General features: G+C 39.7%; 1 protein-coding gene across 9 annotated transcripts in view; it reads right to left on the bottom strand.

Moving 5' to 3' along the window:
- Nucleotides 1-24,238, bottom strand: part of LOC126324352 (mitochondrial dicarboxylate carrier-like) — a 171,251-nt gene that overhangs the window by 81,476 nt on the left and 65,537 nt on the right. For 2 of the 9 annotated variants that reach the window (XR_007559856.1, XM_049994959.1), the window contains exons 1-2: nt 6,148-6,362; nt 4,829-4,936 (exon numbers count right to left, since the gene is read on the bottom strand). Coding sequence is in view for 7 of the 9 variants with exons in the window: in XM_049994959.1 (XP_049850916.1) it covers nt 4,829-4,933 (105 nt within the window). In the remaining 2 variants the exon portion in view is untranslated. Of the gene's footprint in view, nt 1-3,738; nt 4,017-4,828; nt 4,937-5,357; nt 6,008-6,147; nt 6,383-6,520; nt 6,619-6,797; nt 6,818-6,939; nt 6,965-24,238 lie in introns of those variants that run through there. The other 7 variants (XM_049994955.1, XM_049994954.1, XM_049994951.1 and 4 more) reach the window with 7 other exon arrangements.

The raw sequence follows: 24,238 nt of genomic DNA, 5'->3' as shown, positions 1-24,238 counted from the left end.
GACAGTGTCTTGAAAGGAAGATATAAGATGAACATCAACAAAAGCAAAATGAGGATAATGGAATGAAGTCGAATTAAATCACGTGATGCTGAGGGTATTAGATTAGGAAATGAGATGCTTAAAATAGTAAACAAATTTTGCTATTTGGGGAGCAAAATAACTGATTATGGTCAAAATAGAGAGGATATAAAATGTAGACTGGCAATGGCAAGGAAAGCATTTCTGAAGAAGAGAAATTTGTTAACATTGAGTATAGATTTGGGTGTCAGGAAGTCTTTTCTGAAAGTATTTGTATGGAGTGCAGCCATGTATGGAAGTGAAACAGGGACAATAAATAGTTTGGACAAGAAGAGAATAGAAGCTTTCGAAATGTGGTGCTACAGAAGAATGCTGAAAATTAGATGGGTAGCTCACATAACTAATGAGGAGGTACTGAATAGCATTGAGGAGAAGAGGAATTTGAGGCACAACTTGACTAGAAGAAGGGATTGGTTGGTAGGACATGTTCTGAGGCATCAAGGGATCACCAGTTTAGTATTGGAGGGTAGTGTGGAGGGTAAAAATAATAGAGGGAGGCCAAGGCATGAATACACTAAGCAGATTCAGAAGGATTTAGGTCGCAGTAAGTATTTGGAGATGATGAAGCCTGCACAAAATAGAGTAGCACGGAGAGTTGCATGAAACCAGTCTCTGGACTGAAGACAACAACAACAACAACAACAACAACAACAACAACAACAAAACATTGGTAAGTTAATCTGTGCACCACTTAATCTTCTTCTTTACATGTTTGGTTTTAAGACTGATTTTTATAAGAGGAGAACAAGTATACCACAAATCTAAATAAATTTTAATGAAGTATCATTTATTCCCATTTGACATTGGTATATACAGTCCCACTACATATTTCTAGGTTTCAGACTGAATTGGTTCACTACTTCTTCCTCCTGCCCTCTGACCCATGCCACCTTTCCCATAGCATTGGCACATGTATTAGAAGGTAGTCCTACAGTTTTCTTTTGGTTAAGACTAAGGAGTATTTGATAATGGCCTGCAAATCCCCAACCAACAACAGTGATAGTGTACAAATCCTTTTCAAAGTTAACAATGGTGTTACTGATACATGTTCCATCACATATGGCATTTCTACAGCTACTACATAGACTGAACAATCTGAGGTGGTTAGTAATGACTTAATGACTTGGTCCGTCTCATTTCTATATTGAAGTCCCCACAGACAGCAATTTTTCTTTTAGACTTTAACAAATTATTATTATTAATTCAAATTACTGAAAGAAAATATCCATGTTATCGCTTGGAGAGCTGGAGATACTTATAATGGCCAGTTTACAATCCACAAGATTTACACAACTGAATTCCCCGTCTATTTCAGAACAGTATGTGCTATGATCTATTTTTGTGAATTTTGTACCGTCTTAAACAAACATGCCTGCCCCACCATTTTTTTTTTCACTTCCCAACATGTTACATCGGTAGCAACATGTCCCTGAGAAACAAAGAAAACTACCTCATTACTTCTCAGTCAATGATCTGAAACACATATAACATCTACATTTTCGTTACTGCAGAAATGCTCAAATTCCACAATTTCTTCCTAATGCTGCATAAATTCACTTACATCACAGTTAGTGTTTTATTAATATGAGGATATTTTTTGGTCATATTTACAGTATTCAGTGTCACATTCTGTCCTGTGTCCTGGTGAGGTCCCAAAAAATCCTTGAGAATCACAGGTTTCCTGCACCTCATGGATTGTGTCTGGGCTGTGGTTGGTAGCTTGCTGCAACTGCTATTTTTTTCCATCTCTGTTTTCACTGATGATAGCACTGCTGTTACAGATACCTCAGGTGCTTGATTTGCACTATTCTTGTGCTCTCCTGTGAATTTCTGGTGTTTCTTTGAGATGTTTCTGGAAGCTGAGAAATCTTCATGGGTAGCCCACCATATGTTGTATCAGGCACATTATCTGACCTTGTTCTTCTGATTCTTCCAATGAACTGTTGTCATTTGAGATGTTCTCTTTCTTTAACACCAGCTAACAGGTGGCTGGGAGTGAAGTAAAATTACATTTGATTCTTCACATAGCATACATGAGAGGTGTGACCTCTGTAGCACACCCTGCAGTACCTAAGATCTTATTTACCATTTCTAAATCTTTGATATTACAACATTTTTTTCCTCTCTTTTTTTCCTAGTCTATTTAAGTGAGAACAGTGTGTAGTGTGGAATCTTCTCAAAATTCCTAATGTTCACAAATGTTGCATTTTCAAAATGACAGCAGATATTTCACATCTCTGTATTAGCACTTTCAGTTTTTTTGTTGACACACGAGCGCTCTGCCAAGTCACGTTGATGTGACACTGGAAAAATGATGATATTTGTTCCTCTCAGCTCACATAGTCTTCTTTCAAGTGAGATTAAGAGGGTTTTCTTTTTTTATGTCTTTCAATTCCATCAGGAACATGGAAATGTCTGTGTTAGTTGGTAAAGAAATGTATGATGTGACTGCACTAAATTTCACTCCTGGCTTTGTTTTGCAAGTTAACTTCTGACTGCTTTCACTCCTATTTCATCAGCTATACTTCACTCCTGGCTGTCTGCATACAGCTCAATTTTACTGGTGCTACCTGTTCAGTAATTACCGACTTCCGGTCTCCCTTGGCAGCACATGAGGTCTTGTCTTGTACTGTTTTTTCTTTCCTTTTTGTTAAGAGAGTCTAATGGTGCCTCAGGAGAACTGGTTACTTAAACAGTGGCAGCAATATTCTGCTTCCAATAAATTATTAAGGTTTAATAATTTACTGTGTAAACGTTTTCTGGGATATTTAATTTGCCCTGAATTACTACTGTCTAAGGCTGCTGCTTTCCCATTCTTCATAGTTTTCAATACTAAAATTGACTCCTCCATAGTTATTTCATTTAGTCCGCCCTAGTTATACTTCCCTCCACACCCATGGTTTTTGGCGTGTCCAATCAACTAATCAAAAATGTTCAAATGTGTGTGAAATCTTATGGGACTTAACTGCTAAGGTCATCAGTCCCTAAGCTTACACACTACTTAACCTAAATTATCTTAAGGACAAACACACACAACCACGCCCAAGGGAGGACTTGACTGTAGCGGCCTAGACCGCCCGGCTAATCCCGGGCGACAATAAACTAATCCAGCCCCTCAGTCAAATTATGCCATAACACATTTTTTCTTCACTCATATTAATACTTGTACCCTATGGAAGAAAAGGTGTTTTATCATTTCTTACTCACTGATATTTAAAGAAATTGTGTCTATTTTTGTTTAGTGTTTTCATGGCTTTATACGACAGTGGCTCTCCACGGTTCGGTTCAGTTGTTTGGGGAAGGAGATCAGACAGCGAGGTCATCGGTCTCCTCGGATTAGGGAAGGAAGTCAGCTGTGCCCTTTCAAAGGAACCATCCCAGCATTTGCCTGGAGCAATTTAGGGAAATCAAGGAAAACCTAAATCAGTATGGCCAGACGCGGGATTGAACCGTCGTCCTCCCGAATGTGAGTCCAGTGTCTAACCACTGCGCCACCTCGCTCGGGGCTCTCCATGAATACCATCTTATGTGTTACTAACATAACAACCTGAGATTTGTTGGTAAGTGACCATCAGAAGTGTTTTTTGAATAATTATTATTATTTCTTTTATAAATATTGTGATAGGTTGGAAAAGAGTTCATCTGTTATATCATACATACCCTTGGCTTCTTCAACTTCTTGGGACAAAAAGTTTAACCCTTAATTCTTAATGCACATCTTCCTTTCTGATGCTTCATCTACTACTTTCTTTATTGCATTTTGATGTTTGACCACTCAGCACCAGTATCAATAGGAATGTAGTTAGTTTCTAATTGCTCTATCAATGTGTTGTGATAAAGCACTTCAATATGTATTTCTTCCAGCAAATAGACTTTATAAACTTCTCGTTGTTATATTATTTGTGATATGTAGTTCTCCATTTAGCAAAACTCTCTATCTGAAAGAGAGTGAAATTGTCAGGTCCTACATGGTTAACTGACTGTATGTTATTTGCCTTTTCCTGTTTCTTATATCTTTCTTCCTCCATTATAGCAAGATGGTCTCTTCTTTAACCTATAAAAGTACTGTACCTGAGCAATTAAAACACAGGTGTAATGATAAATTCATTTTTTGCTTATCCTTCTCATACGTTTTGATGTAAAACATTGATTATTTTATATATATATATATATATAAATAAAATAGAAAGAAACTTCCACATGGGAAAAATATATTAAAAACAAAGATTCCAAGACTTACCAAGCGGGAAAGCGCCGGCAGACAGGCACATGAACAAAACACACAAACACACACACAGAATTACTAGCTTTCGCAACCGATGGTTGCTTCTTCAGGAAGGAGAGGGAAAGATGAAAGGATGTGGGTTTTAAGGGAGAGGGTAAGAAGTCATTCCAATCCCGGGAGCGGAAAGACTTCCCTTAGGAGAAAAAAAGGACAGGTGTACACTCGCGCGCACACACACACACATACACACACACACACATATATATTCATCCGCACATACACAGACACAAGCAGACATGTGTAATTCTGTGTGTGTGTTTGTATATATATATATATTTTACAAGCTTTAATGAGAAATGAAGGATATATTATGCAACTGATGGGATGTAGAATCCTAACTTCTCTACTACTTTCCTCTTCCCTCAATTTTTGTTATTATTCTCCACAGTATATAAATATGGCAAGGAGTTACTTAATCCAACTCCATACTCCTAAAGAAATGCACAGTAACAGATTAAGACCTACCTTCACTGTGTCAAGGCACTGCGTGAAGCAACAAGCACCAGCTGAGGCGACACCACCCATCCACCACGTAGCGATACGCCTTTCTTCTCCTGTATTCCGCATCATTATCTGTAGACAACAGAGACAGTCATTGGATATATGTAGTTGTAGCACAGTACAAGACACATCACAAAGGTAATATCTTACACAGATAAACAATGAAAACAATACAACTGTTATGGCTGTTTCCTTTTACAAAAGGAAGGGTCAATGAAATGACTTGCCTGTTGGTCCACATGGAAATTCAGTTTTGAAAAAAAGAAATAACAATCAAAAAGTTCTAACATTCTGAATGGTGATTGAACTATCTCACCTTATAACCAAAACAAAACTAATATAAACTGAAATATGAAAAATTGAGCAGAATCTACAGCCTCTGATTCATTCAAATTACATGAACTTTTTGTAATTTTATATGCATTATGGCCACACATTAACATGGTTTGGAGCAATATTGACTGTTAACACGAAACTACGATTTTTATCTTACATATTAATTTCATTTCTTTCATAAGTTGAATGGCATTTTTCTTCTCTATTTTCCTCCCTGTTCGTTATTAATATTGTTCCTTTTATTTTAGGCTTATTGGAATACAAAGTAAGAGGTTTGCACAGAATGATCCATTGTATCTGACTATGGAATGCTTAAGGGGGAATATCACAATCTATATCATTAATGAGTATTGTGTAAAGCACGAATTTTGAGATGAGGAAATAGGAATGTGATGAGCTAAGGTCATCCGGAATTCAAAATTATTAATACGATTTCCGTAATTCTCAACAGTGAAGCTTTATGTATGTCAAACTTCATACTCATAGGAATGCATTCTATTTCATTAACAGCGTTTAATAATCACAAAATACTAAAAAGGTAGCATGGGCAAGGATGGGGAAGTAATCGGTTGTATTCTTTCCAAGGAATTATTCCGTAATTCGCCGTGAAGTTTTCGGACAACCACGAAAAAGCTAAACCTCGATACGCGAACGCCATTCCAGCAACAAATGCAAACTCCTTTCATAAGTATGCAAAGGAGGGGATATTAATCTACTGCAGCAAGACAATCTTCCAGATTGACAGACTGAAACCACCCCACAAGTAATAACAAAACTATCAAGCTTTCAAAGCGACTAATAATAGTCTGTGATTTCGATTGCTTCTGTGGCAAGGGTTGGAAATTATTTTTCATTTGTAGTAGTACTGCCCCATTTTGAAATCATTTACTGGGCATGCACATGACACGTGTTTTATTCAATTTCATCAGCAATGTAAACAAACATACCTTGCTCGCCACATTTATTTAGCAAAGATGTTCAAGCCAAAAATAGTGACTTTGACCGACGGCTCGCGTTTACCACCATGCTTCCTATTGAATCATATCTAGAAAATACCCTGTATTTAATGGCACTTTTATTTCGTGTGTACTGTAGCTAATATTAGCTACTGTTGAGATGTTTCAGCTCCTTTCGACGAATGAGGGAAGGGACGTGATCACGAGTTTACCGTGAATAATCTGTCTCCAGTTTCTTTCAATTATTGTTTACAAGGACACAGAGATACCAGACGACATTATGGCCATCATATTTGCATTAATCTTATCTTATCTCCAAGATTCCACTTTAGAACACTAGCAATTGTGAAGACTATATAGATACTTGATATTTCGTATTATCGCGAAAGATGTCAACAGTTTGCTGTAGGCCCCATCGTATAAATCATGAAAGTTGATTCTTCTGTAGCACTCTTCATCGAAAGAGGAGTTTAGTCAGGAGCTGTCATCTAATTTTCTTACATTTCTAGTATCCAATAATTAATCTAATTTTCTGTCTCTAAACTTATATACCGTACGAATTGTTTATCTTATCTAAACAACAGAATTTTGCTATTGAAGTAGGATGTTTTTCTTCATTTAGAAAAATATTTGTCCATTACTTTGCATCGCTGGATTCATGTCAAGATAGCGTCTTTACTTTAGAAAAGCTTTAAGCCAGTACAGTTCGATGGTAACACTTCTGTGACATAATATGAGATTTATAATTGGTTTGAGTATGACAAGACTGGCTACTTCATATACATGAATATCCGTCAACGGTGATCTGGAATTGCTCCCTTTCAACGGGCGATAGGACTACTTGTTCAAGCTAACATGTGGTCTTGCGGAAGATCTTAGCTATAACTTCATAATGTTTTTTTTCATATGAGCAAGTAGTTTATGACGAAGTTTTTTGGCTACATGAAAATATCGAACTGACCATTGTTGTTGTAATCGAACTATGACACATTTCAGTAAAGGGACGGTCACATGGTGCCTTGTTTCTGTTCAGCTTTTTGCAATAATGTCTGTTGACTCCAAGGGAAGTGGCTTAAATTACAAAGAAAACTCGCATGGAACGACGCTCCTAAAGATTCTTAAAATAAAAAATTGAGATGTGATGCACTGAGCGTTTAGTATTAGATAGAAGAGTTTCCGATCATATTACTGTAAAGAGGAAGATACAGTAAGTTTTAAAGTGGGATGAGGAATGAGCCAGAAATGTATAAAAACTGTGGACGAATGTTCATGTTATGGCAGCTTAATAGCACAGCTACTGAGGAGCCTGACATATTTTAGTGAAGAAGCTCTACTACTAGAAATAGACACAAAAATTGAAAAACACATACTTCGTTCTAGTGGTTTCTGTCGGCAATGAAATTCCCAAAATCGTCGATTCTGAGGGTGTTTACATATATTTTTTGAAGATTAATGTTATGTAAACAACACTTTTTATACAAAATAGAAATGAAGCACTGAAAGGTAATTAACATAACGACAAAGAATCTCCCTTAAGTATTTCTGAGTTTCAGGAGTAGTCACTGAAATGCTTTGTTTGAAATGCGAAATAAATAGTCCGAAGCGGTATGTAAGTCACCGGCTAAGGAAAAGAGATGTTATTGCCAATCTTACTGCTGCAGTTTCTCATGCAGAAAATTTCCTTCTGAAATTTGCAAACGAGTCTTTGTCGTCATTTTGTATTTCTCACACCTCTGTTATTTAGACACTTCTTTACCCACAGTCTCCTTGTGTTTTCTTTTTCTGTCGACCTTTCAGCACAATGAACGCCGAACAAACTTCCAAGCCCCCTAGCTTTCTTGCGCAATGAGGCAACGTGTGGGCGCGAGAACGCCCACCCGTTCTTTACACAGTTTGTTGTGCATTCTCGAGCCTCCGCGATTGCGCACGAGGAAAGAGGAACCGTGTGTACGTAACTAAAGAACAACGATTGGCACTTGAGACCTATTGTTGAAAATGTAATTTGCTGCTAACTTACGCCAAGGACAACACACACACATGCCTGAGAGAGGACTCGAACCTCTGACAGAGAGAGCCGCGTGGACAGTGACAAGGCAATTCAGACTGTGTGGGTACCCTGCACGGCACAAAGCTATGTATACATCTATTGCAAAAGAGCTTTTGTCCAAGCTGTTTTCTGCTCATTCTTTTTCAGAAAGAAGCAGACAGTTAAAATGGCTGGCCAACACTAGAATTACTGAACTTGGTTCAAAAGACCTGTACATGCACTAGACATTTTGAGTGTAACATGTATACCTAATGTGATTAGTTGGGTAGTAGTGGTGACCGGAATGCGGTGTTTTGCTGGTACTCTTTTTTTTTATTTGGAAAGGATAGGAATACTAGCTGGACCAAAACGCACATCTGAGAAATTGACTGAAGTCGATAACTGAACACGGACTGACTGTTAACTATCTACAATCGTCTGTAGCTGTAGCTGCTTTTGGGGAAAACAGAAAAGAAACTGTGCTTGATGAGTAGCATAAAAATGAAATACTCTACACATCACAAGGTAAGCCAGAACAGGACGTCTTTATTAATGCAGCGTGTTTTCTGGAAAAACAAGAGCTGGTCTTTGAGGGCACAATGAAACAACAAATTCTATCAATCAGGAAAATTATGTAGAGTTCTTGAAGTACACTATAGAGTATGAGCTTCTTTTAGCCAAGCACAATTAACCCTTACTACATTTATGACAATTTTTATAGTCCAAATTCAGAATTATCTGATATAGTCCATACAGTTCCTACTATAAAGCAAGAAATTTTGGATGTTCCTTTTGTAGCGGTCATGGTTGATCACATTTCAGATGTGATGCATAAAGCGCAGTTTTCTATTATTTCACATTATGTATATGAAGTATAGACAAAGGAACGATTGTTGGCGTGATGTGGTGTAAATCGTGACAAATACGTTCAGGCTATTGCTATACTTATGTAGCACTTCTTAATCACGATTCGAATTTAATGAAAAATTGATTGTTCAAATGTTTGACATCATAGTGACTATGGTGGGAAATCTGCATGGGGTTTGGGCAAAAACTCTAAGTCATATTTTCTGATGCCATATTTTTTTCAGTGTTGAGCACATGTGCTAAATCTCTTTTTGTCTCGAAGTAGCAGACAAATACTGAAGAGCAAAATACACTTCTGAAAAAACATGCAGTGCCCTAAAGTACACTGTAATTTTATAAACAAGTGGGGTGACAGGTTGTTCATCATTGTAGCACTATATAGTAACAAATTCTGCCCAAATGAAAAATATATGCCTCAGAAAATGGTGCCCAAACAGTCGCATCAAAACACAGTGTACTCCCTTCTAGCATTCTTCTCGCTTTCAAATGATCATAAAGATTCCAAATGGTATTCTGCAACAGATTGTTCCAAACATCTTGTGTCTTTTATTAAAAATCAGGGATGGGTCTTGCAGGCCATGGAAAACATGTAAGTTCTCGCTTCATCAAGTCCCATGCATGTTTATTTGGCGAGAGGTCTGATGATCTTATGGGCTGTGGTAGTTGTACACCATAAACAGCATGTTGTGTTACAGTTTCTGTATGTGGACATGCATTGTCCTGCTCGAAAAGCACATCAGCTTCCTGTCAAATAAATTTCAGTAGTACAATAATAACAACCTGTGCGATTAACAGGCTCCTGTTACTTTGTCCTCTGAAAACACCAAATGTTGCCGCCAAGCTGTAACTGATGGCCATGCACAGCATGAAGCCTTGTTTAGGAACCATGTGTTGTAGGCGAATGTGTTGTGAAACAGGCAGATCATCTGGTCTACGCCATGCACTTTTGCATCCACTACTCATAACTGATGACAATAGAGTATCAGTCCACTGTCCAGTCGACTCTTTCATGACACGCGAGTAGCCATCCTAGTTGGGGTAGCCTGGCCAGAGGCACAAGTGATCTCAGTCTAGCTGCAAGCAGACAGTTCCCAAGAGCCTATGGCGACACAGCAGGTGCTACATGTGCCTGTATTTTGTCACTGGATGAGGCTTTATTAGCCACTGCTGCTCTCGTAATGCTTAGTGTTTGACGTGCACCTTACTGTGTGGAAGTCCAGATCTTGAACTATGCGTTCTGCAGATCACTGCTAAATGTGGCTAAACGCCACTGATACAGTGCGCTCAACGTGTGCAGCAATCCATCGACATATCCATCCAGATTCCTGCAGGCCCACAGTGTGACTGTGCTCAAATGGCTGAAGCTGTTCAGCAGGAATACATGCTTTTGACTGGGCATAGTTGTACCCTAGAATGAATGTTACAAGCACTGTTCACCTCTAAATGCAGTAGTCACTCCTGCAGAGTCGAAACAAGGGGTTCACAGGTTGGCCTCCCGAGCGTCATCTGTTTGCAGATGACCATGACAAGTGAATAATTAACACTAGCCCTCAGTATGCACATATTACATCCAGCTGCTAGTGAACAAGGTCCATGGTGGGTGCTGCATTTTTTCTGGCAATTTATACTTTAGTTCACTTAATGAACCTGCACCTTGTTTTTCAAGAACTTACAAATATGTTAAATTTTTCGATAAATATTTGTAACCTCATCTTTCACACGTCTGCTCAACATTATCTCACACACGTCTGTCCAGTGTGATAAAATTATTCATCAATATTGCTAAATACTGTGTGCAAAGCCAGATGTTTTTAGTGCAACAATAGAAAATCCTCAAGAAATTAATTCAGATATTTTAGCATCAATTAATAGCTTTTTTGCCCTTCTAGAAAGTTTCAAATTTGTTTTTATCTCGAACACATTTGACCAAATATTTCGCTTCACCAATGTGTTGCACAGCATCCTTCATAACCAAGTAAGCGATATTTTGTACTGTGAACAAAAAATCCAAGAAACTCACTGCCTCATAGCCATACTCTGTGACAAGTGAGAACGACATTTCAAGAAACTTTGTCTTCTGCAGGAGAAACCTCACACAGGAAAAGTATCAATTGCAAACACATCTATTGAGACCTGTCTGATAACATTGATATCTACTTGGGTTTAAGGTTTCAAGATTATTCTAAACTGAAATTATTAAATTTATTGTCACATGAAAACTAAGGACGATATTCCAATCAGTGCTCTGAAAGCAGCTTCCAAAGTCTCTTAGATGCATATGGAAAATTATTTGATGACATTCGATTTGAAAAAAAAGAGCTCACTGTAGTGTACTGTAATGAATTGTTTAGAAATAAAGCCATGAGCGAACTTGCAAAATTACTGATCTCTAATTCAAAGCTAAACACAAGTTTCCCACATTTTAATTTTTATTGTCTTTACCATGTACAATCCCTGTGAGTACATCTTCAGTAGGAAGGTCAATTTCAGTGCTGAATAGAATCAAAAGCAGCACTCAGAATTCTGCTGCATAAGAGAGACTATCTTAGCTCGGAATTATTTCAATTCAAGCTCACCTAGTAGAAGAACTCAGGCAGAAAGACTATTTCTTTGAGTAAGTCATCACAGTATTTGCTTCCTAGGAGAGAAGAAGGGAAATTCAGTTTCGTTTATCTTGCAGAGGTGATCTACCAAAGAGTCTGGGGTGAGTTTGAAACAAAAACAAGCTTTTTCTATTAATTTTTGTTTGTAGGATTATACCTTAATATTAGGTCTAACTACTTCACTATCCATGCTTTTAATTTAAGCTGTTACCAGTTGTGATTTCGAACTTTAACATTTATTCTTTCAACTTAAAAATATTACCAATTGTGAGTGTTATCAAGACGAGCTTGGCCCTTGATTTGCTATTGTTTACTTAAAATTATAAAAATTATAATTGCATAATTAATTGATAATTTTAATCGATATACGGCAATAACATATTATAATATTTAATGCTTTACTATCTGAATGATCACTGCTCACAACTGAAGTTAGTTCCATTAAAGTTTAGCAACAAGCATCTTTCATTTCACTGGAAGTATTTTAAAGAACTGCTACTTGTCTATAACATTAACTGTTTACATAACGTCAGTACAACCTGTTCAAACATATGATTTAATATTGGTGAAATGTGAATACTATGTAAATTCAAGTTGGAGGGGGGAGAAAGCAAAGGAAAGGAAATGGGCTAATGTGTTGGACATCTCTGACAGAACTGACACCACACATTCATATCACAGAAATGCAAATTGCAATTTTCATCCCAATTATTCTAATAAAATTTTATATACTCAGAGAAATTCTTACACTTTCTCAGATCTTCCTTTCATTGATTTAGTTTATCCAATCATGGATGAGGAGTGAAATGAGTGTAGACAGTGTACCGCCATACCACTGCCATGTCTCAAATTCATACCTCAGATTCAACTTTTCGAGTAGGCTTTGAATAGGTCAGTGTTCGCATGATAACTGAGTTTGCTACTTTAGGATTGTCACTGGAAGAATCACTGTGGATTTGTTTTCTTTAACACTGTGAAAACACAATATTTTTTTGTTAAATTACACAGTTGTAGAAAAATGCTTCTTCCTCGAGAAACATTATATATATATATCGAGGTGGTGCGACGCCACTCTAATGGCGTCACAAATGTTGCACTTCTGTTACCTAGGTAGCTACATAGTTCATTTTTCTGGTTCTCTTATGGAAATGATGTGGAACGAATGAGTTTAAGGCCAATTCACACTAGGCGTCAAGTCACATAACCATTCATGCAGGCTGTCAACGAACTATCGCGTCACGTCAAAGTTTCTCGAGAAAAAGTTTTGACAATGGCATTGTGTGCTAGTATCTGAAGTCAACCTATTTTAGATGTACTCACTAATCTAACATTAGTTAATTTTGTGCTTTTGTTTCTTCTCACTCTTCATTTTGTTACTCTGATTTGTTTTCATGGCAAATAGCAAATTCTCCATGATGACTTGAACATTTTTTCTGTTGAGTGTTCTTCCACAAGCGAGGGCAGATATCTGAAAGCGAAAAATTATGTAGTTTTTACAGTAATAGACTGGCGCTGCCAACCACATGGCATACACACTCATGGAAATTGAAATAAGAACACCATGAATTCATTGTCCCAGGAAGGGGAAACTTTATTGACACATTCCTGGGGTCAGATACATCACATGATCACACTGACAGAACCACAGGCACATAGGCACAGGCAACAGAGCATGCACAACGTCGGCACTAGTACAGTGTATATCCACCTTTCGCAGCAATGCAGGCTGCTATTCTCCCATGGAGACGATCGTAGAGATGCTTGATGTAGTCCTGTGGAACGGCTTGCCATGCCATATCCACCTGGCGCCTCAGTTGGACCAGCGTTCGTGCTGGACGTGCAGACCGCGTGAGACGACGCTTCATCCAGTCCCAAACATGCTCAATGGAGGACAGATCCAGAGATCTGGATGGCCAGGGTAGTTGACTTACACCTTCTAGAGCACGTTGGGTGGCATGGGATACATGCGGACGTGCATTGTCCTGATGGAGCAGCAAGTTCCCTTGCCAGTCTAGGAATGGTAGAACGATGGGTTCAATGACGGTTTGGATGTACCGTGCACTATTCAGTGTCCCCTCGACGATCACCTGAGGTGTACGGCCAGTGTAGGAGATCGCTCCCCACACCATGATGCCGGGTGTTGGCCCTGTGTGCCTCGGTCGTATGCAGTCCTGATTGTGGCGCTCACCTGCACGGCGCCAAACACGCATACGACCATCATTGGCACCAAGGCAGAAGCGACTCTCATCGCTGAAGACGACACGTCTCCATTCGTCCCTCCATTCACGCCTGTCGCGACACCACTGGAGGTGGGCTGCACGATGTTGGGGCGTGAGCGGAAGACGGCCTAACGGTGTGCGGGACCGTAGCCCAGCTTCATGGAGACGGTTGCGAATGGTCCTCGCCGATACCCCAGGAGCAACAGTGTCCCTAATTTGCTGGGAAGTGGCGGTGCGGTCCCCTACGGCACTGCGTAGGATCCTACGGTCTTGACGTGCATCCGTGCGTCGCTGCGGTCCGGTCCCAGGTCGACAGGCACGTGCACCTTCCGCTGACCACTGGCGACAACATCGATGTACTGTGGAGACCTCACGCCCCACGTGTTGAGCAATTCGTCGGTACGTCCACCCGGCCTCCCGCATGCCCACTATACGCCCTCGCTCAAAGTCCGTCAACTGCACATACGGTTCACGTCCACGCTGTCGCGGCATGCTACCAGTGTTAAAGACTGTGATGGAGCTCCGTATGCCACGGCAAACTGGCTGACACTGACGGCGGCGGTGCACAAATGCTGCGCAGCTAGCGCCATTCGACGGCCAACACCGCGGTTCCTGGTGTGTCCGCTGTGCCGTGCGTGTGATCATTGCTTGTACAGCCCTCTCGCAGTGTCCGGAGTGTAGATAAGTACATAAGTTGATGAAGCTGTTTCCATTAAATTACATTTCAATTTTTTTTTTAATTCTGATAGAGAAAAAAATGCAGTTGTTTATGGATAGGCTCAATTTATTCCATTATAAATAGTATTGCACTAAGTGAAATGACGTGACACGACAGACAGTGCAAATATGCTCTGCCATGACACTGCCATGGCACAGTGTGGTGACAGTGCTATGATGTGAAGTGATGTGAACGGCCGTGTGAATTGTCCTTTACAGCACATGTTCTCATGATTAGAGTTAACATTAATGTACATCCACTGACAGCTTGAATAATGGGTAATTGTTCTGTATTTGTGCACTGTGCCACAAGGGCGTAGCAGCGACTGGACACTCGCTGCAGGTAAGAATTTGTTCTGCCTGGCCATCGACACAGTGCCGGGACAGGGGAGACGGGCCATGACCGTCAAATAGCGCCCACGCATTTGTAACTGTGTCTCGCAATGTAGCGTCTAAATACAGTCCACTTTTACCAATCATGTACTTTCATTTTCAACCGCCTTTCCTTTGCAACGAGTGTTGGATACAACTATTCGAACATGTTCCAGCACAAAAAGTTATGTGCTTTGATTCGCACGTACCGCGAATTACCAGTACCCAGTTATCGTAGCTTTCGTTGTGATTCTCCAAGGTTAGCATACGCTCTGCATTTCCCTCATGCATCAGCAGTGGCAGAAGTCCACACTAGAGCTCTCCAAGGTACAAACGCCACAAAAACTGTGTTGTGAAGTGCACCTGAAGCCAACAGACGTCGTAACACAGCCAAGCAGTGCCGACAACACGACACCAGTGCATCAGTGGGCGCCATCTGTCACCGTCTCTACCAGCAGCTGCAGCCCAGTCAGCACACTACAGGTACCATCGTCCTGCTCCGTGAGCAGCCTGGCTCTAGTTCCTTAATCTATTATCCTTTGTGCTAATCTCCTGAAACATGGATCCTGTCGAGAAACAAAATTTAATTAAGAAAAGAGCAGTAATCAAGTCACGAGTGATTAGACTATCCACATTTGGCAATTGAATCTCAATGTAGACAAGTGTAATGTGCTGCGAATACATAGAAAGATAGATCCCTTATCATTTAGCTACAAAATAGCAGGTCAGCAACTGGAAGCAGTTAATTCCATAAATTATCTGGGAGTACACATTAGGAGTGACTTGAAATGGAATGATCATATAAAGCTGATCGTCGGTAAAGCAGATGCCAGACTGAGATTCATTGGAAGAATACTAAGGAAGTGCAATCCGAAAACAAAGGAAGTAGGTTACAGTAGGCTTGTTCGCCCACCGCTTGAATACTGCTCAGCAATGTGGGATCCGCACCAGATAGGGTTGATAGAAGAGATAGAGAAGATCCAATGGAGAGCAGCGCGCTTCGTTACAGGATCATTTAGTAATCGTGAAAGTGTTACGGAGATGATAGATAAACTCCAGTAGAAGACTCTGCAGGAGAGACGCTCAGTAGCTAGGTACGGGCTTTTGTTTAAGTTTCGAGAACATACCTTCACTGAAGAGTCAAGCAGTATATTGCTCCCTCCTACGTATATCTCGCGAAGAGACCATGAGGATAAAATCAGAGAGATTAGAGCCCACACGGAAGCCTACCAACAATCCTTCTTTCCACGAACAATACGAGACTGGAATAGAAGGGAGAACCGATGGAGGTACTCAGGGTACCCTCCGCTACACACCGTCAGGTGGCTTGCGGAGTATGTATGTAGATGTAGATGTAGATGTAGATTTGTTAATAGCTTTCATGAAGGATCGAATCTCAATGACACCAGTGTATTGCAGTCACTGCCAACTACAAGCAGTGATGGATACAACGACATCCAGACTCAGTTAGTAGAAGAATCTCATGACACAGAGTCATTTGAAGATGTGTGCTTAGATTTGAAATCAAAGATAGCGACACTGCTCCAGTCAAATGTTGTGTTACCACCAAAGTCGGCAAGTTCATGCAGTGCAGATAAAATAAGGCTCCCAGCAATTTCATTACCAAAATTCAATGGTAACATAGGAAAATTCATGCCTTTCTTTGGTACCTTTAAGGCACTATGATGTCTGGCGATATTATTATTTATTGTCATGTGTGTTTGGTGAACCTCATAAGCTGGGTGAAAATTTACTGGTTACAGAAAGTAACTTTGGGAAGATTGTATGGGATTTAATCGTTAAAAGGTATAACAATCCCAAGTGAATGGTTGATCTGCTTGTAAAAGAACTTCTGAATCTGCCCAACGTCAATGTTGAATCAGCTGGCCAGAGTGGCCTAGCGGTTCTAGGCGCTACAGTCTGGAACCGCGCGACCACTATGGTCGCAGGGTCGAATCCTGCCTCGGGCATGGATGCGTGTGATGTCCTTAGGTTAGTTAGGTTTAAGTAGTTCTAATTTCTAGGGGACTGATGACCTCAGAAGTTAAGTCCCATAGTGCTCAGAGCCATTTGAACCATTTTTTTTTAAGTTGCTTCTGCTAAGGAGTTACGGATGTTAATTAATCAGCTAATGAGAAATCTGAACGCGATTGATGTAATGCAGGTCAGCATTCCATTGCATGAAATATTGCTCTCGTACATTTTGTTATATCGCATTAGTGTGACTCTGAGAAAACAGTGGAAATGTAAAAGAGCTGACATCACATTTCCTCGTCTGAAAGATGTGGTGGCATTTTTAGAAACCAGCTGTCAGACGTTAACACTTATTCATCCAAACAAAATGGTGACGAAGTGCCAGCAGCCACCCGCGAAGCATACTAAGGAAGAAGGGTACAGTTCTCAGCGTACATTTCTCGTGACTGCTCCCGACTGTGCATTCGGTAACTCAATGCATAAGCGAAGTAGGTGTCCCAAGTTCTAGTAGAGCGACACTGCTAGCAGAATAGACGTTGTGAACAGCCAAAGACTTTGTTTCAAATGCCTGGGCTCGAATCACAGGCAGAAGGAATGCCATGCTGGCAACTACCGCATTTGTAACAAGAACTACAACACATTATTAGACAAGGAACAAGCTAGTAATAGTGATAGTAAAAACTAAGAAACGGATGTACAACAATAGCACACAGTGAAAGGAGACCATCAACGTGCGGCAGTATTATTATCTACTGCACTTGTAAACATCGCCAACAAAAATGGGAAGGTGTACAAATGCAAGACATGCTTTCTAAGCACGTAAGGTTAACAGAACCATCATTTAAGAAACCTGGTGAGATTGATCTTCTGCTTGGAACATGGAACTTTTTTGATGTATTGCAGCCTGTCCATCTGAAAAGGGATAACCACCCAACCTTACAGGAAACATCATTTGGCTGGATTGTGCCAGGAAAGATACCTCCTCATTCAGTTAAATTCAATGCTTGAAGAGTACTGTCATGCCTTACACGCAATGGCTAACCTTAACATTCAGGTCGAAAGGTTCTGGCTGCAAGAAGAATGAAGTGTGTTTCTGTGCACACAAAAGTAGAGCGATTATGTGAGGAGAATTTTGCGAAAATCATTCAGTGGAATGCAAATGGTAGATTCGTGGTGAAACTACCAGTGAAAGATAATCATGCAAGACTGGGAGAGTCTGTAAATAATGCTACACGCTGCTTACAAAGCTTAGAGAGAAGGTTATAGCTACAACCAGCATTAAGGGCACAGTATGTCAGTTTCATGAGAGCATATGAAGATTTGGGTGACCACAAATATGGAGAACTGCACGTATTACATGTCGCATCACGCAGTGCTTAAAGAACCAAGCAATACTGCTGAACTTCGAGTAGTGTTTAATGCCTCAGCAAAGACATCATCAAACAGTTCCCTCAATGACATTTTGATGGTTGGACCAACCATACAAGATGACTTATATTCAATTGCCCTGTGGTTCCAAAGACACAAATATGCTTTCACTGCTGACGTTACAAAAATGTGTAGACAGATTGAAGTTGGAATGGTAGAACAAGACCTACAAAGAATTCTATAGTGTGAGTCTCCCAACGAACCAATCTAGGCTTATCGTTTAACAACAGTCACAGTACAGCAGCAGCGTCCGTTTCAGCAACAAGACGTCTATTACAACTAGCAGAAGATGATAGAACAACATATCCAAGGGCTGCAAACATATTAGAAAGGGATTTTTATGTAGACGATGTTTTGAGCGGAGCTGACACCATAGAGGAGGCACTTCAGTCTGCAGGATGAGCTTATTGGATTACTTCACAGTGGAGGGTTTCCTCCTCGTAAATGGTGTGCAAACGATTCAAGATTGCTGGGAAACATTCCACCTGATCATCATGAAGTGCAAATACCATGAAGTCTGGGCAACAAGTAGCAAAAAACAGTGAAGACTTTGGGTCTGTTGTGGCACCCTTATAGCGATAGCTTCCAATTCTCAGCCACTGATGCAGAAAATAGTAATGCAAGCTAGACTAAATGACGTATTCTTTCTTGGGCTGCCTCCATATTCGATCCATTAGGACCTCTGGTACCAGTGATAGTGACCTGCAACGTGTTTCTGCAACACCTCTGGGAAAGACAAATAGAATGAGGCACGCCATCACCCTGCTTTGCGTGTAGAGCAAAGCAGACCTTCCCTTAATTGTGAGGTTGAATATGGAGGGTCACTACACATAAGGAATGCAGGAAAGAGGACCAAAACTAGGACAAAGGTCTACATTGCCTTGTTCGTTTGCATGGCAAGGGCACAACACATTGAGCTTGTCACTGATTTGTCCTCCCTAGCTTTCATTGCTGCTCTTCGAAGATTCATTTCACAATTTGGCGTTGCACAAACGTTTACAGTGACAATGAGAAAACGTTTGTGGGTGCAGGGAATGAGTTGAGTGAACTGCATAAACTATTAAGCTGCCAGTTTCACACTACCCAAATCCAGAGCTATGCATCGCAGAATGGTATACACTGGTATTTTATCCTGCCTCATAAGCCACATTTTGGCGGTCTGTAGAAAGCAGGCATAAAATCCATCAAGACACATTTGAAGAGAGTCTTGGGAAACCAAGTGCTGACATTTGAAGAATTATACACACTTCTGTCGCAAACTGAAGCATTTTAGAATTCCCGACCCATTACACAACTTCCTGACAACCCAGATGAATTCTCATACATTACTCTGGGCCATTTTCTTATTGGTGATCCCAGAGCCAGGCTTGCTTTCAGAGCCGTCATCCAGGTTGTCAAGATGGCAGCTCATCCAGCAGTGCAAGCACCACATCTGGAAACAGTGCCCAAACTACAACAGAGAACTAAATGGTCATTAGCAAAGGACAATTGAGCGCCAGGTACATTAGTTCTCCTGAAGGAAGATAATTTGCCAACCCTCATGTGGCGATCTGGGCTCATTGTTGGCGCACACCCTGGTCCTGATGGTTTTATATGAGTTGTTTCAGTGCACACTGCAATGGGAACTTACAAACTGTCGAAGATCTGTGTTCTTCCACAGGAAACGTAGACACTGGTGCACATAACTATCAAATGACTAACTGAAGTCTTTCTTCTGTTTACAGTGCACATGATTTCTTCAATATTTTATTCCCTTGTTTGTTTGGTGTAACTTGTGCTGCATGTGATTATTTGTATTTGTGTAACTTATATAAATTAGGAGAGGGGAATGTTCTGTATTGCTGCAGGCACAAAAGGGCGCATCAGCGATCGGACACTCAGCACAGGTAAGATTTTTTTTTCCTGTCCAGCCATCCACACAATGCACGGCCAGAACTGGCCGGGAGAAAGGAGATGGGCCATGACCGCCAAGCAGCTAACACGCACCTATAAGTTTGTCTTGCAATGTAGTGTCTAAATACAGATCACTTTTACCAATCATGTACTTTCATTTTCAACCGCCTTTCCTTTGCAACGAGTGTATGCATTTGTTTGTACTGTGGAAAGAGCGAGGCAGCGCAGAATTACCGCTCATTTTGCAGCTGCCGACAGGTAATGAACGTCCTTTTTCTCTCTTGTATCGTAGGTATGGACATCATTGTTCTTGTCAAATTGTGATGGATCATTTATGACGAATTTCGTCAGCGAATGTATGTATCATAGCAACGCCGTTGAAATGCTTAACTCCTTGAATAGGTACTACTTGATAACCATGGCTTAACACCACCTATTAAACTTAACAAAAATGCGTGATTTTTTCACGAGACACGTTTCGCTTTATCGAGATACATTATCAGTGGTCTGTAATTAAGCTATTTACATTCTGACTTGCTTTTTAGATCGAGAAACAGTTCGTTAAGAATAGGTTGATTTGTACTTATGGTGATTTTTCGGCTTATTTCTCGCCTACATAGTGAAATGTGGTCTGCTAGCACATCGATGTTTTTCAGCTTCTGACACTGATGATTTTCGTCAATTTTTAGATGTTCTGCACCACTATGCACTGCGCACACCACATTTATATGCACACCACTGTATTATGTTTCTTTTTGTACAGAATAGAGTGGCGTGCATAAAAGTGTGGTATGCATAAAAGTATGGTGTGCGAAATGCATAATGCTGCAGAAAATCTAAAAATTAGACGAAAATTATCACTTTCAAAAACAGAGAAACATCGATGTGCTAGCAAACCGCGTTTTCCAATGTAAGTGAGAAATCAGCCGAAAAATCACCATAAGTACAAATCAACCTATTCTTAACGAACTGCTTTTCGATCTAAAAAGGAAATCTAAATGTAAACAACTTAATTACAGACATATGATGATGCTTTACCTCAATAATGCGTAACGGGTCTGGTGAAAAAATCACGCATTTTTGTTGTTGCAACGAAAGTCCAAAAGTACCCTCAAAAATTATAAATCAACTATGCACACTATGGCCATATAAATGAATAAATTATTCTTAACATATTGCTTTTGTGCTGTCTATACTTCGTTTGTAAGTGATGAATTACCCCAGAAAATCGTTCCAAAAGACATTATTGAGTGGAAATATGCAAAATATATCAGGGGGCTGATTTGTTTGGTTCCAAGACTAGCAATTATACGAGGAGCCAATGGAGATGAACTTGACTGTTTGACAGGCTTCGTAATATTATTCTTCCAGTTCAAGTTTATATCAATATGTATACCAAACATTTGGAGCATTCTACCCTTACTGACCCCTGTCTGTGTGCTATAATGATTCTTGGTATGGCTATTTGTTGTACAGAATGAAATATAGTGTGTTTTTTCCAAAATATAGAGAGTATATTTTCAGGAAACCATTTAATAATTCTTTGAAAACATTACTTGTCTTTTCTGCTTCTGTCTTAATAATGGGATTAATTATAACACTAGTATCATCTGCAAAAGTACTAGTTCCACATATTGAATGTTAACCAGAAGGTCATTAACATACATAAGGAATAGCAGTGCACACATAGCCAAACCCTATGAGATTCTGTTTTGTTGTTTCTCCTCACTCACCCTTCCAACATTGTTTGAATTATTCAGCACAATTTTTTGCATCCTGTCTGTAAAGTATAATTCCAATCAGTTGTGTGCAAAGCCATCAATTCCATAAAATGTAAGTTTTTATAAGACTCTAACATGATATACACAATCAAACACTTTGGAAAGATCATACAGAATTACTTACTGCCTATAATTTTTATTTAATCCTTGTAATGTTTGACAATTCAATGTATAAATAACATTCTCAGCCAAACAACCTTTTAGGAATTCAAACCATGAAATACTAAATAAATTATTTCTTCCTAAATGTGAGACTACTTTTGACTAGATTACCTTTTCGAATATTTCGAGAAAAGATGTGAATGAGGAAACTAGATAATAATTATTGAAATAATTCATGTCATCTTTATTATAGAGAGATTTAATAATAGTCTACTTTAACCTGTTTGTAAAAATTTCCTACCAGCAATGCATTATATATATATATATATATATACAGGGTGTTACAAACAGAACGGCCAAACTTTCAGGAAACATTCCTCACACACAAATAAAGAAAAGATGTTACGTGGACGTGTGTCCGGAAATGCTTAATTTCCATGTTAGAGCTCATTTTAGTTTCGTCCACCTTCGCTCAATGGAGCACATTATCATGATTTCATATGGGAGACTCTACCTGTGCTGTTAGAACATGTGCCTTTATAAGTATGACACAACAAGTGGTTCATGCACGATGGAGCTTCTGCACATTTCAGTCAAAGTGTTCATACACTTCTCAACAACAGATTCGGTGACCGATGGATTGGTAGAGGCGGACCAATTGCATGGCCTCCACACTCTCCTATCCTCAGCCCTCTTGACTTTCATTTATGAGGGCATTTGAAAGCTCTTGTCTACGCAACACCAGTACCAAATGTAGAGACTCTTCGTGCTTGTATTGTGGACAGCTGTGACACAATACGCCATTCTCCAGGGCTGCATCAGCGCATAAGGGATTCCATGGGATGAAGGGTGGATGCATGTATCCTCGCTAACGGAGGACATTTTGAACATTTCATGTAACAAAGTGTTTGAAGTCATGCTGGTACGTTCTGTTGCTCTGTGTTTTGCTTCCATGATTAATGTGATTTGAAGAGAAGTAATAAAATGAGTTCTAACATGGAAAGTAAGCGTTTCTGGACACATGTCTACATGACATATTTTCTTTCTTTGTGTGTGAGAAATGTTTCTGACATCTCTGCCCATACTCTTTGCCTTTAAATATGTCTGCTTGTGTCTGTGTATGTATGGATGGATATGCATGTGTGTGTGTGTGTGTGTGTGTGTGTGTGTGTGTGTGTGTGTGTGTGTGTGTGTGTGTGCGTGCACGAGTATATACCTATCCTTTTTTCCCCCTAAGGTAAGTCTTTCCGCTCCCGGGATTGGAATGACTCCTTACCCTCTCCCTTAAAACCCACATCCTTTCATCTTTCCTTTTCCTTCCCTCTTTCCTGACGAAGCAGCCGCCGGTTGCGAAAGCTCGAAATTCTGTGTGTGTGTTTGTGTGTTTTATTCATTGTGCCTATCTACCGGCGCTTTCCCACTTGGTAAGTCTTGGAATCTTGATATATAAAGTCATTACTTACTAAGGTAGAGCATCTTTTTAGAATTCTGTCTGAAATTCCATCAATGTCAATGAGCTTTGGTTTTTTAGAATTTTTAAAATTTATTAAATACAGTTAAGGATGTTGGTGCTACTTCTAGTTAATTAAGATTTGTGGAAGACACTTTTAATATATCCTATTTCTTCTTCAGTTCAACCATTTAATCAGTCACAAAATTGTCATCTAGTTTAATGGTTATGAAATCTTATACATGACTACCTACCCTGTCTGCCATTTGACTGTATGCCTTTTAGTTTTAATATTGTTATCTGCATTATTAATTTCTGTCAAGTTATACACACTTCTTGACATTTAGTGAGCTTCCATAAAATATTTCAGTATGTTCTGCCATACATGTCACAGTCTCACTCAAGTGACGCTTTTTCCCTTGATGTGACTAAATCTGAAAAGTTGTTTTAATTTTGTAGCTTGACTCACAGGTGTCCCTGTCTATGGATGCAAATCAAGTACTGTACCTGTTTGCAGACGCCATAGTACATGTTCCATCACCAAGATAATTTTTGATTTGTATTGAAAGTTATTATATTAGTACTTTGATGTCACATATCAAGACTGGCAATAGATGTGTTTTATAAGAGTGACAGGCTTCCAAAAGGTT

This window comes from Schistocerca gregaria, chromosome 2 (assembly GCF_023897955.1).
Source record: "Schistocerca gregaria isolate iqSchGreg1 chromosome 2, iqSchGreg1.2, whole genome shotgun sequence".
Taxonomy (NCBI): Eukaryota; Metazoa; Arthropoda; class Insecta; order Orthoptera; family Acrididae; genus Schistocerca; species Schistocerca gregaria.
This window is presented reverse-complemented; position numbering and strand designations above follow the sequence as displayed.